Genomic DNA, 17,179 nt, shown 5'->3' with positions numbered 1-17,179 from the left:
GCTTCTGTTGCCCCCACTTCATCATAGTCCTCCAAGACAGCAGGCTTTGGTACTTGGCTGAAGGAGGAGTTTCCTCTAGCTAAGCCAAGGAAAGGAGCATTTACAACCTGTGCCAGTCTCAAGGACTTGAGAACTGTCATAGAGCTGAACTCAGTACAGGGCATTTAGATGAGGAAGGGAAATTTAATATATTTTGGTAAGTTCTTGAGGCAATTAGTTATGAATTCCAAGTTACTTATGATGGGTGAAAAGGTCTTGCATTGTAACTGTAGCACAGTGCTTTGTGAGAGAAATGTATTGGGACAGATTGTCCATTCCTGCAAAAAGGAAGTGTTTTGGTTACTTCAGTGAATAGGAAAGTGTTTGGCTTGAGTGCTGGAGTCTGCTCAGAAGGCAAGAGTTTAGTAGCTAAGCAGAATATGTGGTTGAATGCTGCAGTCTGCTCTTGAAAGTGTTTCCTTCTCTTTAGAAAAAAAAATGGTATTCCTCATACAAATTTGTCTGCTTAATGTGTGAACTGCAGACTTCCTTCCAGGATAGTTGGCACAGACCTGTAACCCATCTCTTCTGTGTAATTTTTTGTCTGCTACCTAAAATTTAGCAGGAGATCAGGAAGGTGAAAGTTAACACTGTAGGTCCTTTTGCTGATTATGGAGATTGTCGTTTTTCAGACTTAATTTTGTTTACTTTGGCTGTATTTTTTTTTTAAGTACAGAATTTTCTATTCCTGGCACTCTGAATCTCAGTGAAAAATTAGAATCCAGGTGAGCTTTATGACTTTTCTATGGACTTAAAAAAAAGAGATAAGATAGTTGAAAGGTAGCAGCTTCATTTTATTGATCTCTAGACAGGCTTCCAGCTGCTTGTTTTATACGTAATGCTTGCACTGTGAATGCCACTGTTCTTGTTGGATACTTACCTGGTACGAGTTCAGACAGTAGCATGAGAAATGGAGCTTCTCTTTTCTTTACCACAGATCCTGCAGTCTTAAAGGAGATTGGATACAGGACTGAAATTTCATACTTAAAATGTCAAATGGTTGTGAAATCAAGCATGTTTTTACTTATGGACATGAAGGGAATCTCTACACTGCTAGAGTAAGCATGTTTGGAGAGCTTGCTGTTACTTTGTCCAAAGATTAATGGAGTGCTGTCATGGGTCTCCATTTGGTTTTCAATACTGTAGCTTAATATTCTTGTGAGCCCTAAAGAAGGTATCCAGGTGTTTCATGTTACAAAAGTAGTTTTCCTGGTTGCTGCTGCTCTTTCAGGATATAAAAAAACTTTGTGTCTATTTATCTGTCAAGGAATATAAATAGACATCCTCCAGTGGGAGTTGGTTTTGAGCAGATCTCAGTCGACGTACTCAAACTGATTCATTAAAGAGCTGGAGTAGCCATGCTCACCACGTGCGGTGAACTCATTAAGTTTGCAGGCAGTCAGAGCCTACTGTTCGAGAGCACTGTGTCCTTCTGAAGGAGTTTGTGTCAAACTGTGAGACCTGACAGTCAGCTGACTTAGTGTTCGTTCATTCCTTCTACAAAATCTCACAAAGGACACACTTAAATATTGGCAACTCATAGTCATAGGACTAGAGAGCTCATGTTTTTTTCTCCTAATAACAGTGAAAGATTTTGAAATCCTGTATTTGGTTTTGTTGAATTGGAGTCCACAGATCCAACAGTGCCTTATTTTGAGTATTGCTTTGGGCAGTGGAGTATGGGATCTGTTTGGGCCATGAAGTTGTATATTCTGTAATAGGAATTCAGTTTATTGCTGTAATGGATGCAAACTCATTACAAGTTCTAGGCCACAGGGGATACTTTCCTTTGCTGTGGAAGTCATCTCAACCGGACAATCTTCAGTGCAACTGGCCATGCCCTTCCCTGTCAGTGACTGACAGATCTAATTCTGCCTTTGTAGCCGAGAGCCTGTTAGTTAATGGAGTCGTGAATATTGTTACTCAGAGGCAACCTTCAGAGTATTAAAATGCATTATTCCTGTTGTTCTCTTGATATTTATCAAAGAAGGTGTTGTATCTAATGAATGCAATATTATTGTCAAATAAATACTGCGTGTAGATCATGAGTTAAAGGAATGGTAATATAAGTAGCTTCACTGTTGCTTTGCAGTGACAGAAGAGAGATGGGTTTAGCTTGCCTGTTTAAAACCTATGTGATGGAAACCCAGCGTGAATGTCCTCTCTGAGGGAAAAGAAAGCATTATGGGTTATATGATCAGATTAATAAAATCCTTGGTACATATGTATTTCATACAGGTCTCAACTTTTTTCCCCTCTCATTTCTTCTTACATGAAATGGAGAAGCAGCAGTACTGCCTTGGAAGTACCGTAGTAGGTTTCCTTTTATAATTATCATTCTTGACATATTTATCCTTTCTTATGGAAGTGAAGATGCAGATATTTAAGAACCCTTCTTGCACAAAAAAGCCCAATTTCCACTCAGTACTTAATTAGTACTTGTTTATGACACAGCATCTGATTTGATTTTCGAAACAAATTGCACAGTAAAGAGGCTGATATTTAAACTGTATAGTAACCACAGCTCCAGCTGTGACTCAAATCTTGTAAGCCTTCAGGGGTTGTGTTTAGGCTTAGAAAATAGGAACTCAGGCCTGTAATTAAATGTCCTCTGAAAATCAGCCTTTGTAGAGAAGTGAAGAGGGTACCACTGAATTTTAAATTACTGACTTGTTCTCAAAAATCATTCAGTTGTTCTGGGCCTTGCTAGGGACTGCAGAAATCAAATGGATTAAAAATGGAAGAGTAGATTACTAAAGGGAAAAAAAAGTCAGGAGTTGCAGACAAAAAGATGTGCAAAGTAAGCTCTTCTTGGCTCACTGGTTTATAGACAACTGCAATATATGTAATATTTTTAATATATGGCTAATGTAGAGATGACAAGTTCTGTGGCCACCAAAAAGACTAAAGAGAGAGTAGACACTTCTTCCAGAGTAAAATTGCTTTTCGGAACTGTGAATAAGTTGCTGATGATTGTGGAATAAGCCATCTGTGGTGATCGAGGGCTCATTTTTAAAGCAAGTCCTCAATAATAAACATGATTGTCTTGGAAAAGGAAGTAGACAGGGTTATATTACAAGTTAGTTGCTCACCTAGATCAAAATGTGAAATATTCACAGAATAGCATGATAGAAATTAGCAGTTAGAGTGCTTTCAGAGTTACTTTTTGAGGAAAGCAAACATTGTCATGGCTATTGAAAAAGAGGACAATTACCCTAGCAGCCTGACTTCTAATCATGGAATGTGCTGGAACGGATGCTATGAGAAAATACTATGCTTCTGAATTATATTGAACCATGAGCATGAACGATGTGTGCTCATGAAAATACAAAAATGAGTAGGTCTTGCCAGGCAATTAATTGTATTGCTGATAGAACTGGCCTTGAATGGATCATAATCGTGGAAGATTTTAGTGTTGACTGATAAAATAATACAGCTTTCAAACAAGGCAGTTTACTGTGTCCCACATCTTTTTAAAGCTGGGGGAAGAGAGGCTATTTTATTTTATTTTTTAAATTGTCAGGCATATAAGGGTTCCTCTTACAGTGTGTCTGCTGTCATTCAGATGCTGCAATTCAGAACATTTTAACCAAATATACTACTTTAACTGCCTCTCTGCTGAAGAATGCATTCTTAGGGGTCACTCACAGTGTGCCTTAGAGAACTACAGATATTCAGAATTTAGGAAATTGGTTGTAAAAGTTTAGCCAATGGTCAATCTGTGAGGTTTTAATTAAATTATACTTTTCTATCCATGCTTGTTTTGACATGAACGGGGGCTCACTTGTGCAAATATCCCACTTAAATGGCATAAGCAGCAGTATGTGGGTAGTGACATATCTCATACTGGTAAAATTTCCTTCTCTTCTCTTTAGTCTGATTTCTTCTTAGATGAGGGCAGGCTTATCAAACATAGAGGAGACATACCTCATTGAGAGGATTTTGCAAATATGGTGTTGAGAGATGAGTGACGGGTCTTAGTTTCTCCTATTTTTTTCAGTGCTGACAAGTTAAATACAAATAAATTGAGTTTACAGTAGCTGCTAATCTGCTGGAAGTCCTGATGGTTTTTATTACTAATACTTAAGCAACCTTACTTTCAAGTCACAAAAAACTTGTTTATTTAAATAGAAATACAGTGTTATCTTTGATATTGGAAATACTTCTGCATGAGAGTAATCCTGTTGATGGCATCAGATTTGTTAATACACTTAAGTATTTGCAGGACCAGGGGCTTCAAATTAATGGTTTAAATCACTGTCTTAAATCAGTTATTCAGACTACTTGGGACTGATGGGCTAACAGACGTTAAGCAGCCTGCTGGTCTGAAGAGAAAGCTTGACTGTTATCCTTTAATTTGTAGCTTAGGTGACAGAAACAGGAAGAAATTAAGTCATTTTTCACAATTTGTTCTGGGAACTTGGGCACATCCGAGACGGGTGTTCAGGTCTCTACTCCTGACACTGTGGTTTGAAAAGATTGTTACTTCTACTTGTTTATGAAGGCTTTTTTTTTCTTCTTGGTAGATATATACTGTACTGTGCTACTTTGAAAAAGCAACTGAAGCACTTGAGCCAGAAGTAAATTGTGGGTTTCTGTAGTGTTCTTGCTAGATAAGTAGTACTTTGTGTAGTTTCTTCCATTTTCAAAGCAGGTAGAAATGTCAACAGTTCCTCTCAGCAAAGCTGTGAGGTGAGTTAAATGAATGTTGTCCTCATTTTACAGTAGTAAAGAGACTAACCACCCATGAAGTTTGTGCTGAAGTAAGGATTAGGTCTTGGAGGATGATGCTTCTAGCTGTGTGAGAAGTCCCCTAAAACATAGTTTGTTCATGTATTAAGCATTGCAAGTCCAAACTCAGTAGGTGAATGCAGTAACGAGATATACTTGACTTTAATTTATCAGCACAATGGTGATTATTAAAATTCATGTTTAACTGAGATCACTGGCTAGGACACCAGGGCATAATCTTACTGCTACTTTGAAAGATTTAGGAGGATTTAAATTCAAACTGTAGAGAAGCAAAAATAACTAATGTTCAAAGTATACTGTAAAATCCTGTACACGTACTTCTCTTTAGAGGCAAGGTTTTAGTCTGTTCAAGTTCTTATTTTAATTTCAAGTTCCAAGACTCAATTACCTCTCCACCATAGGTGGGAAGGTTCGTCGTTCAGCAGTGACATGTTTTTTCTCTCCAACCAGTTGTATTTTTTAGAGTACCAAGGTGGACACAGTTTGTACAAACTTAATATTGTGTTGACTCAAGAATGAACGAAGGTAAACTCACCTTGAATACAGCCATTCTGAAACTGAGAAAGCTTCTTCCAGCCTTCTGGGAGGAGTTGTAGGGGCCCACATCTGCTAGTTTCGAGGGGAAGTGTTGTGAATTAAGAAAGGGATTGTGAAGTAGTTTCTAGGAGTAAGAAAGATCTCTGGATTTGGTGTCTGTGGATGTCCTGTCTGGTCATGTTGCTTAGATGTGATTTTGATTTTAATATCTAAGCATCTCTTTTTTTGGGGGAATAGGAACAGTTGAATCCACTTGAATGTGAGAATGTCTTCAAACTACAAATGAATGTCATACTAGGCAGTGTTTCATTTTTTGGTGCATATTTTTTCTTAGCTGTAAGCTATGTGTTCATTCAGAGCAATTGGATGTCTTGCCTTTTCCCCAACTCAATAAAGCATGAAAACAATAAATGGGAAGGAGATTATATTTGTGTGTCAGTTTGAGGCATAATTTATGGCTGCGTGTGAGTATAGTTTCCTGTTACCCCAATATTAAGGCTGCACCTCTTCAGGGATTTTCCATAATCTCTTCATGTTGTCCAGTGTCTGGTCTGACTGTGTTGAGGATGGTGACTGTGAAAACACTGATAGCTTAATTACTGCTGTTTTGACACCGTTTGCTTTATTTAGTGTCAAAAGCATTAATGACCATTAGTCTTTTCTACTGCACCCACCACAGAGGCTGTGCTTATCCGGGTGCATTTGTGTGGAAATTTTAAAGAAATACCTATATATACTGAATTGAAATATAAAATGGTGGAAATCATAAAAATGATTGTGACTTTATTAAAAAAGTGTTCTTAAAGCAGCTGATATCAGAAGAGTAAACAAGAACTAATCTGGGTACTAAACCGTCACATGTGGCTTAAAAAAATCTGCATTGTTTAAAGTGCTCCAGAATTTAGACTTAGGTTAGCTAGGTCCCAGTGTAAAAGGAGGTCTCTCTTTATGTCTATTCTCTCCTAGCCCCGAATACACATGCCAAAAGATGGATTCCAACTTATATCTTCTGGATACCAAGCATGGCTAAAGCAGGTTGGACTGTATTATTGTTATTCATCTCATGTGAGGGACCGTGTTGGACACCTGTGCTTGTCTCATTAGTGAAGTACATAAATGAGGGTGTAATGAAGTTACAGTGCCATGTTAGCTGATACCCCTCATAGCCATCACTGTTTTGTGTTTATGCATGCTGTGTTTGTATAACATTTTCTCACCAGTCTGATGAATGTGCACTTCCTGTAAATAAAAGTTCAAAATGCGAAGAGGGTCAGTGTCTGAAAACAAATCTGCAACAACAGCTTGAATTACAGAATTAAAATGGGCCTTCAAATACAAAGCTGCATGGTGGTGGTGCTGGTAATAATGGGGAGGCCACTGGGTTAAAACTCAAGAGAATTACATCTAACATCTAATTCAGATCTGCCTGGGTGAATCAAGTATGGACACTTACTCACATCACATAACAATTGTGCAGTTTGACACAGTCTGACACTGTGGGGAGTCCCCACTCGGAAGTGGCCTAGTGCTATATTACTCTGGCTATTATTAAAGGCCAGGCTTTAGATGTCTCAGCAGTCTGCCTCTAGCAATTGCTGTCAGCTTTTCACTTTTGTGAGTGAAAAATCCCCCTTCAGAAAAAACAGCTTAATTTATAAATGGCGTGTACAGATCTCTTCTCTCATGAAGATTATGTATATGATGAATCCTGTGTCCTTGAGAATACATGGCTTAAAGTTGCTGTTTTTGTAGAAAGCCAGAATGATTGTGTTGTTATGGCAACAAAAACTGGAATTATGAAAACAGCACAGATAAGCTGCATCCCGTTGTCACGGCAACTGCAGTTGTGAAATGACGAAACATGGTGGTGAAGGGATCTATGGTACTGTGAGCCCATCAGAAACAAAGAGCCAAGTCACTTGAGCAGAATGTGAGAGAATGAAAAACTGCGGCAGCAAAACCCCTTAAACCATTAGAGTTCCACTGCAGGTGCTAACAGGAAGGTGTTGATTCTCTCCACTCTCGTGTCAGTACCTTACAAGCAGTAGCAAGGAGTAACTTGCCTGTGCAAGTTGCTTACTGCTGTTAACTTCTATTGACTTCTGTGAAACTGAGCAGAGCTTGAACACCTATAAGAAGATGGGCATTGAGTCCTATATTGCATTTGCAAACCATTTCTTTGAATGAGTGATGTGCTGCAAAGGTGAAACATGCTTTGGAGCGTCATTCTGAGAGGCCATTTCTCTCTCTTTCCAAGTCCTCACTAGTGAAGGTCTGCTGGGACACTGAAGCTTATGTTTTCTTGATTTAAACTTTGCTGAGCTGGAGGCAAGGTGTCTCAGAGGAATCTCAACTCTGCAATTATTGTCTCACAGAGCTCAAGTTTGTTGACCTATGGGGCATGGCATCAGTTTCCCTTTCTTATGTGGTGGGTTGGGAGAACAATAGGAAGAGGGTTGTGTGGCTGTTCTGTTTTTCTTTTACTTCTGAGGCAAACAGACCAGCATTATATTACCAGTGCTCTGATGCAGGTGAAATACATGCTTTTTTGGCTCTGAAAAATATTGAAAAATGCTCAGTAAAGTTTCACAGGAGGCTTTCACATCAGGCAACCTAAATAATAGAACAACTTGCACTTTGAAAAAAATATTTTTTGTAAGTGTGCTTTCCTTTTGATTTTTAGTTTATTGTTATTTGTTCTAAAGTCTATCTTAAACCTCCTTACTCCTCCTTGATACAAGTAAAAGTTATAAACCTGTGCCTGTGTCAGTCAGCAGATGCTGTCATGGAAATAGCTTTGCTATTCCAATTTCAGTGCTGTGATTTCACCACAGGAAGTATAAGGGTAAGGGGGTTGATACAAAGGGTGGGAGCTTGATCAAAAGAAAGAGCTTTCATGAGAAGCAGAGAAGTAAAATTTTTTTTGAGGTGAGAGACTGATTTGGTATAGGATATCTATCAAAGGTACTACCTGTAGGCTTCTTTAAAACTATGTATTGAAAAGAGCCACTTCTGATGTATGTAAAAGCAGTAATCTGCATATGCATCCAGATGGAACGGGGTCTGTGCATCAGGTTTATTCTCTTGGTGGTTGTGTTTTTAACAGGATCCTAACTTAATGATTTTTTTTTTCCCCTCAGCATGGCTGAGTATTGATCTGCTGCCTGACTTACACAGAATGTGAGAAGTATCCCAGTAACACACTGTATTAATGTGGACTAAAAGCAGTTTATATTACAGATGAAGCGGAGGAAGATGGAGTTCTGCAAGACTGGACACATACTATAAATATCCATAAAACTGACAATTTTATCTAAAAACAGTGCTGGCTGGATTTGCGTATTTTCAGCCTACTTAAACTGGAGATAATAGTTGAACACTACCTGAGCATGGGTCGCCCACACTGATGCCATTACCCTCTGCCCTTTAATGGCAGGTTTTATATGTAACGTTGCTGTGCTGCAGCAGAAAGCTGTATTGTGTTCTTATGTGGGCTTGAGGAAATACAATACCAATGGCCAGAAGTACATGTTGCTTTAAGACTAGCATTTTAAGTAACCTGCAATGTTCTCTTTACTCCAGCTGTTTTCTTTAAGTTCATCTTTTACAAAACAGCAAACACCTACATTTGCTTTATTCAGCCTTGATCTTCATGTAAGCCTTTGTGCTGCCAGCAGTCTGTAACATCCCATCACCTAGATGCTGACCCTTTGGAGACAAGCCACGATTGACTTCTGAGGGAGGAAGGGGGAAAACATTTGTGTATAAATACGATCAATAGATGTGACATTCCAATTCCTGTATTATGTGGACACCTCCTATAAATTAAGCTAAACTGTGAAATTGGGCGAGTTAAGCTAATTAACTGAAACACTTACAAAACATTATTTTGATTATATAAACTGGGAAGTAAAAGTATCATTTATGTGGCTTGTGAAACATGCTAAAGCTAATCCCTCCCCTTTTCATAGCACCGTGAGCAAGTATGCATCACATAGGATATGTAATATAATGCACTCATCTGAGCCTTTCTGCCTCCCACTGTCTTTTGTAGTAGAATTTTTAAAGCCAAGTTATAAACCTGTAGATGTGTTTTATGCTGGAAATTCTTGGTGATACCTTAACTAGATGGGTACCAGCAAAGGCCAGTATAATCAAAACAAGGCACTTCAGATATTAATGGTCTGCACTTCAGTCAAGTCAGCTGGAAAAGAGAGTGTAAAAACCAGGACTGTGGTGAAAATGGGATTCTTCCGCTAAAATTGCACTTTCGTGAGAGAAAAATGCAATGATTCTGGAAATATTTTGGTTTTGTAATTTCGTCATCTAGCATCTCCTCCTTAACTTCTAAAACATATATTCTATTTTCAGTGGACCCATATGCTTTTTAAAATTTAGATACTAACTCCTCGAGTGGAAAGTAGAAATAAGATTTCCTTCTGCAGTTCATGTATTAATACTTGGCACTCATATAGTACTTTACGTGCTCAAAGTGCTCTGCGGACATATCAGTTATCCTTGAGACACTTTTGTGTGGTAGGTGCATAACAATAATTCTGAGAGATTTTATGGAATTAAATAAAACTGGAGATGAGGGAAAAATCTAATGAAACCTCCATTTCATCTCTCTACCAGTGTAGGTTTATTCTCTGCAGTTTGTGTCATGAAAATCAAGACTGGAGTTTTAGAAGTGTCCTCAGGTGAAGGGGTTTCAACATACTTGTTAGGATCCCATGTTACTCTGCCCAAACTCATGTGGAATGCCTACGTTTTATCTCTTATGGCATAATAAGATTTGAAATTGGTTGGAATTGATCAGGCTTTGGACATAGAATCATAAAGGTTGGAAAAGACCTCTAAGATCATTGAGTCTAACTATATCATGTCCATCAAACATGATGGAGCTTAATGGCAGCTGTGTTTTCTTGCTTACCAAGGAGCTTAGTGTGGTTGGTCTTGTAAGATCTCCACTTAAAGCCTTCAAATAGTTTCATGCTTTAGACCTTGGTGAGATTGCTCTTAGTAAGTTTGTGTAGGGCTTGCTTTTTTAAGGGCTTGCCAAACACCATCTTTGGTGTTGCTTAAAGAAGCACACACAGGTCTCTGCATGTTATACTGTTTAAAGAAGAGTATAGCACCTGAATCTTAAAGCTCTGCAGCTGCACTGGTTTAGGTTTATCAGCTCTATGCATTAAAGAGCTATAATTATGAAAACATTAGTATTGTCAAGTTCAGATGTGATCTACACAAGTTCCCTCAAGCACTTGGCAATTGAGGATCTTGTACATCGTATAGATGCTGGAAGTTGGCCCCTTTCTGGGGCATGTAATTTCTGTTGACTTGGAATCACAGAGGTTGAACTCCAGTAATCACTCTTTGGGGAAAATATTCCTTCACAAACATTTACCTAAAAGCTGTGATCTGATCCTCCCGGATCCCATTCAGGTAAGTAATTATTTGGATAATCTGAATATGTAAACCTTTTTCCATATGTCTTACCTTTGATATTTAAGAGTAGTCAGTGAACTGGAATCTCTCGTAAAAAGTTACTGTTGGCTAGGGATTTACCAGAGGATTAGAGAAGAGTTTGCGTAATACGTATGTTAAGGAAAATTTACTGAGCAATTACATGCAAAGTGGGAGGCTGAAGGAAAAGGAACCTTTTGCAGCACTTGGAGCTCTGTGTGCACAGCAAAGCTGGCAGAATGTAGTAACACCCTGAGGGTGAAGGGGAAAACCACTGCACTGAAGTCAGTGATCTGTACCAGCGTAAGAAGTCCAGTATTTCCTACATTTGGAAATTAGGAAGTGTTGTAATTGAATCCTAGTAGCATATTCCAGCCTCCGATTTGTTTTGAAGTCACATCCTACAGCTGTCCCAGAAACATATGCTTGGCTTTCCCAAAGCGAGGTGTTGGGTTGCTTGATTTGCAGTTTGTGAAAAATGCTCCAAGAGTCTTTAATAAGGTAGCTCAATTACTTTTATTATGGCAAACAAGAGCACAAACCACTTTTAATCATCTCCATACGTGCCTGTGGAAATGTGACCAGGATGTCTGAATATAACAGAAGCTGAGAAATTGTGCAAAGCACTGATTATGACAGCAACCACATCCCGCTCTTCACAATTCTGGTCCAGTATGTGCAGCTAGAAGAGCTGAGAGTTTGTGGGCTAGTTGAACTGTGGGAGATCCTTCTCATGGTCACACACTGAGGATTACTGCAGTTGCCTCTTTATTGTTATAAATTAATTTTCTTCCTTTCAAGAAGAACTGCCAGTGACAAAGTCAGAATTACCTGGTTTTAAGTGTGGGAAAGTTGTCTGGGGTGCAAGGAGATGTAAATTTTAACTGTATGGGTTTTGACTATTGTTTTTTGGTTTAATTAAGACATACAGCTTTTAATGTTTTTCTTATTTTCAAATGAAAGCAAGCAAAAAACTTTCTCCAAAAGTTATAAAAGTATTAATTTGCTCTGAGCCATGCTGGTCTCTTTGGTAAGTTCATAATTGGGCAGGATTTTTTTTTTTAAATGGGTATTCTTGTCTCTCAGGTATATAACTGCTCCATAACTGGTAAATCTATATTCATATGTTAGGCTTTGTAAAGGCATATTATTTACACAATTCACTTGAATGGCTCCTTTGAAAGCTGCGTGGCTCTCTCATGTAATTATGTATTTAGTATGCCTTGTATCCAGTGTTGGGATAGGGGGGAAAAAAAAAATGAAGCCCCACAAAAACTAATAAAATAAATAATAAAAGAATATTCTCATTCCATTTTGAAGGGGTTTTTTAAGTTGTATTGTATGCCTTTTTTTTCTCAGATAAGAATCCTGTTTGATCAAGAGCTACCAAAGCTAAAAAATGAAATATGTATGGCAGGTTTTTTAATTGTGAAAGTATATAAGATGCAATGGGAATTTATTTTTTTTATACTTGTGTCATATATATTAAATTAGACAATGCCTCTCAGAACAGAAGAGGGAAAAATAAGAGATACCTTTTCATATTTATATATATACGAAAGGTTAAAAGGGTGAAAAGTGGACCAAAGAAATGAACCAAAATCACTTTTTAGCCAGAAGTAGTTTTCTGGAATTGTTAAGTTTCATGAGACCAACATTCGTAATGTAAATAGCAGCTGCTTTATCTGATACATTTTGTGCAATGTATTGCATTCTGTGGTGACAGGAATAGTGGACACTGGACACAGTGTGAAAGTGATGTTTGTTATATTTTTGGCATTGGCTTAGTAAAGTATGTGGCCAAAAAAAGTATAAGAGGAACTAAGTGAGATTGAAAGGTATTGGGGTTTGTTCTCCTGTTTTTTGTGGTATATGGTAAAAATAATTCTGAATATGAGGAATCCCAGTAAGATCTGAGCATGTTTGATAAAGGATCAAAATTCCTGAGTCACGTTTCCTGAGAATTAGATTTTATAGAGCATGCACAAAACAATAGTGTGAAAGAGACTTTCAGGGAGAATTGTATTTGCCAGCCATCCCATATTCACTTTCTAAAGTGATGAAAAAAGGAGGTGGGAAAAGACCTGTCTCCTTGTATCAAGCTCAGGTCTGGTTTATATAGTTTTAGTACTCTTCAGAGCATCTCTTATGTTTTATCTGCTCCAGTTTGCGTGGTAGAATTTTTAGCACCTCTTTTCACCTCTTGTCCTTGTTTTTGTAATAGTTAGAACTTGTGTTGCTGTTTTTCTTTGTACAGCTTTATCCAGTTCCCTGGCTTATGATAAGCTGGACCAAGCAGAAAAAGTCCCATTTGTCTCAGTTTTTAAACTCTTCAGCTCTTCAGCATGTCACATTCTCTTTCTGCTCCTTAATGAAAATATTGAATAAACAGGATCTAAATTCCCATCTCCCAAAAGAAGTAGAAATTGTTATTGGTTTATCTTTAGAGTTCAGCTGCATAAGGCACTGGACACAGTACTAGAAGGGAAATAATTCTGAACTAGGAGAGGATTGAAAATGATGTGGTTAGCAGCTGAAATTAGTACTTTATACAGTAGGCCAAATACTAGCCCTTGGGGAAAAAAATTGGTTTCCTTTCGGCTTTATCTCTAACTTGTGAAGATGTGCAAAAATATAGTAGGTTGCCTTGAAATCAAAGATGGTTTAGGTGCACAGGTTGTCATAAAGTTGAGTGAAGGGTCCAGACAGGGATAGTATGTTATTATACTTTATTATGTTAAAATGCACCACAAAGATAGTCATTCTTGTACTATCATCTCATTAATTTCTCTGAAGTGATTATAATGAAAATATCCTTAAACTGTTGTTTGATTTTCTTTTGGTCATTCTTGTTTTACAGTGAGCTCAATACAGTAAGTTTGTTTTCCCACCTGTGCACTATAATTGTGAATTGTAGTAGACCAAGAACTTTTGTTTTTTCCCCATGTAGAACCACTTAGTTTTACAGGACAAGGTGATATATTTCTGACCTGTAACACAATTTACTAAAACTGTGTTAGTTACCCCTAGTATATTGTATTTGCTGAAGGACTAGAAGAGAACAAATTTGATAAAAAAACCCCAGTCTGAAATGGTAATATATAATCTTGTAATGCAATAGCAAATAAAGTAAATAACCAATTTTTAGCACTAGCAAAAATTTAGCCATTGAGTGTATGTTGAGATTTGTCTTTAGAACATCAGATAATTGGAAGAGAGGGTAGGCTATTAGAGGCAGAACATCTGATGTAGTAAAAAAATGTTCCTGCAATATAGTTACAAGAATAATTGAATAGGTTAAAATAAGTCTTCCCTTCAGCTCATGGTTACTGCCCACTCAGCTCAGCCAGTGGCTGTCAATACTTCTAGCCTATTTTAATTCAAAATAAGGAAAGCCCATTTTAATCACCAGTGGAGCAGCTGGTACCAGCCTCTGTCACAAGGAGGATGCTGGTCTTGCTTGAAAGTGTACTCCCTGTATTTATTTTGTGGGAAAATATGAACATTTCAGAGTTCAGGGAATGGGACTTTAAAATCAATTGGAAAAAGAAATTGTTTTTTTGGTCAAATAATTCCCCATTTTATGCCACTCAGTGTGTATTAAAGATGCTTAGCTTTTCTAAATAAAAAGCTTTGCATCTCTGGGTCTGAAAGTTGTGCAGACATCTGAAGTATTAATGCAACTGGGAGTTAGGAAAGTAGAGAGGCTACTGCATCCTGGCCCAGTACTTAGCAAGCAATATCAGCATTCCCATTTGGCTATAGTCCAAGCACTGTGCCTCTGTATCTTTGTTTTGAAGAGTCAATGTAGATTGACTTGAGTTCAGGAGAAGATTTTGTCAGTCAGCTTTCAAGTCATGAACACTGAGCCAGTCCCTTGTTTGTGGAGCTGACACTACAAAAGTGAGTGTTTGACACGTGGCTTGCTCAGTGGATGGGGATAGAGGCTGTTGAGATTTTTCAGAGATCAGTCTCTAAATGAAGTTGTTCTGTTGGGTCACTCATCTGATTTACACACAAGCTGTTTCTATTGAAGCACCTGGGGCCTTTTGTTCAGGCTTGTGAATAAGCCTTTTTCAGTCACCAACAGTAATTTAGAGTCTCTGCTTCCTTCAATAGGTAAAAGGCAAGTTCAGGAAGGACATTTTCTTCCACACTATGTGCAACTTCACACTCATTTTTTTAAGACAGGTAACAGAACTGCATCACTCTTTTAAATTTTGTTATATACTGGAGCAGCTTCAGAAGTCATCTAAAGTGTTGGTAATTTTTTACTTCATACTTCCTAATTTTAGAACAATACTAAGTGTCAGGAATGCACGGGTGAGTAAGGATATCCTCTATAGGTACAGAGAGCTCTGCAGAATAGCCCTTCAATGTTTTCCTTTGTTATTGTGGCACTTTTAGAGGAAGACATTTCATTGCTTTGTAAGTGCCCTGGCACAATGGAGTGCCCTACCTGCAGCTTGTAGTGACTGACTTGAGCCATAATCTCACATAAACTTTGAGTCAACATAAACCTGCCTTTCCGCTGACAGCGTGCTCCTCATTTTTCCTGCCTCTGTACCTTTCCATGCTTCAGCCTGTATAAATATTTAAAGTAACTACTTTTTTCTTGTCAATCAGTTTTAATGGCAATCAATTCTTTGAGTTTGTTGTCACAGCATGAAAACTTGAGCCAGCTCAAGGGATGGGAAAGCTTGAGAATATGGAATAAAGGATTTCTGCAAGTCTTGGATAAGTCTGTATGCAAAACAAACAAACAAACAAACAAAACCAAACAACAAAACCCCCACCCCATTATGTTATGAATCCTGAGATGGGTAATGGTAAGCAGCTTATGCTTACCTAGTGAATGCACTGCATCATCAGAGGCACCATGTAATGAATCTCCCTTGTTACTGTGATGTTCTTGGAGAGTAATAAACAAGTTTGATTTGAGTAAATGTATTATTAAAATGGTGAAATGCTTAACCATAGATGTCCATTTCATATGTAAATATTTTAAAAAAAGATTATCGTAACAGCTTTCAAGCTGCAGTGATACATATTACATTGCAAAGAAAAGATTGCTGGAATTTCGAAGGTTTTTTTGTGGAGGAGTGTTTGGGAAGTTAAGATGTCAGACAAGGAAGTATGGCTCATTTTTGTAGCTTGTTATAATACTATGGCTGTAATTTTTTCTGGCTTCAGGAGGGGCATTATGTACAAATTCATTTGATATGTAATACTATGAAGTACTCAAATTTTTGAGTTTCGGTATCTTTGTAAAGTGAAGAGTTGTTTTTTGGGGTTTTTTTCAATGAAAATGAGGTGAGGAATTTATTTTAAGGTATCATAAACTTCTAATAAGCACATTTCTGTAGGTTATGTTCCCCAGCAGGCTTTTAATACTATTTCTGGAACAGCAGTGTAAATTGCAACAAAGTACAGCAAAGAACGTGGTGACAGACAAGGTTAATCTCGCTGTGTCTGTCTGCACAGGACCAGATTATGGATGTTGGTGATAACCTTTCTGCTCATTCAAAGATGGGTTATGTTGCTCTTACATACTTGTTTAGTGCAAGATTGTGCAAGGTTGTCTAGCCCTCTTAAGAGCAGCAAGAAATGGTGGCTCAGGAGGCAGCTGTCATTTCATACCCATTCCAGCTGCCCTTTCTGCTCAGATTTCCTCCCATCCCCCCGTTTCAAAAAAAACGGGTGGAGGGGAGAGGATTGCAAAAAAGAAGCGTATGAGGGTGTAAAATCTCTAGCAGCTAATCTATCACATCCTTCAGTTTTCATGGCTGTCTGCCAATTTAAAATACACTTGTTTTTTCCTGCCTTGCCAGTAATTAGACAAATGCAGTAGTGCTTATGGCATCAAAAACTCTGTGGCTGGTAAAAGCAATTGCTATCATAATGCATCCCTAAATTTAATAGTAGTGGTGTAAAATGAATAAGCAGCTCTCTATTTCAAGGGGTAATGGCTTTAACTATCCACGTGGCTAGTATTTTTCTTGATTGGCTGCTTTGGCTCCTTTTTTGTACTTGTGTTTGTAGGAACTGAATCAATTTATTGTAACAATTGTATTTTATTTAACAAACAACAAGGCAACCAGAAACATGAAACTCCTGTGAAGTGTCACCAACTTCCTGTTCACTTTGGATCGCAGGTTTTACCTTTTGTCTCCTTTAGAGACAAACCCTAAACCTTTTCTTTCCCTGCAAGTATTACACCTAAAGTTGTTGTTTCCTTTTCTACTTTCCTTGCAAAATTTCTTGCCTTTTGTTGTGCCTGGCGTGTTGCTGTGCATGGAGAAAAGGTCCCATTAATTGGAAAGAAACTTTTTATTACTGGAAAAACTCGACCCGTTAGTGTAGAAAATTGATCAAAAATTAGTTT

General features: G+C 37.9%; 1 protein-coding gene across 10 annotated transcripts in view; it reads left to right on the top strand.

The window, feature by feature from the left end:
* Window positions 1-17,179, top strand: part of BTRC (beta-transducin repeat containing E3 ubiquitin protein ligase) — a 116,842-nt gene that overhangs the window by 10,393 nt on the left and 89,270 nt on the right. For 4 of the 10 annotated variants that reach the window (XM_064663129.1, XM_064663130.1, XM_064663128.1 and 1 more), the window contains exon 1: window positions 10,609-10,773. The exons of 4 other annotated variants lie outside the window; for them this stretch is intronic. In XM_064663129.1, coding sequence (XP_064519199.1) covers window positions 10,624-10,773 — 150 coding nt within the window. In that variant the 5' untranslated portion in view covers window positions 10,609-10,623. Of the gene's footprint in view, window positions 1-6,294; window positions 6,364-10,608; window positions 10,774-17,179 lie in introns of those variants that run through there. 2 more of the 10 variants (XM_064663138.1, XM_064663133.1) reach the window with 1 other exon arrangement.

The sequence above is a fragment of the Pseudopipra pipra genome, chromosome 8 (assembly GCF_036250125.1).
Source record: "Pseudopipra pipra isolate bDixPip1 chromosome 8, bDixPip1.hap1, whole genome shotgun sequence".
NCBI classification, from domain to species: Eukaryota; Metazoa; Chordata; class Aves; order Passeriformes; family Pipridae; genus Pseudopipra; species Pseudopipra pipra.
The sequence above is the reverse complement of the archived record's forward strand: the minus strand, read 5'-3'. Positions and strand labels throughout refer to the sequence as shown.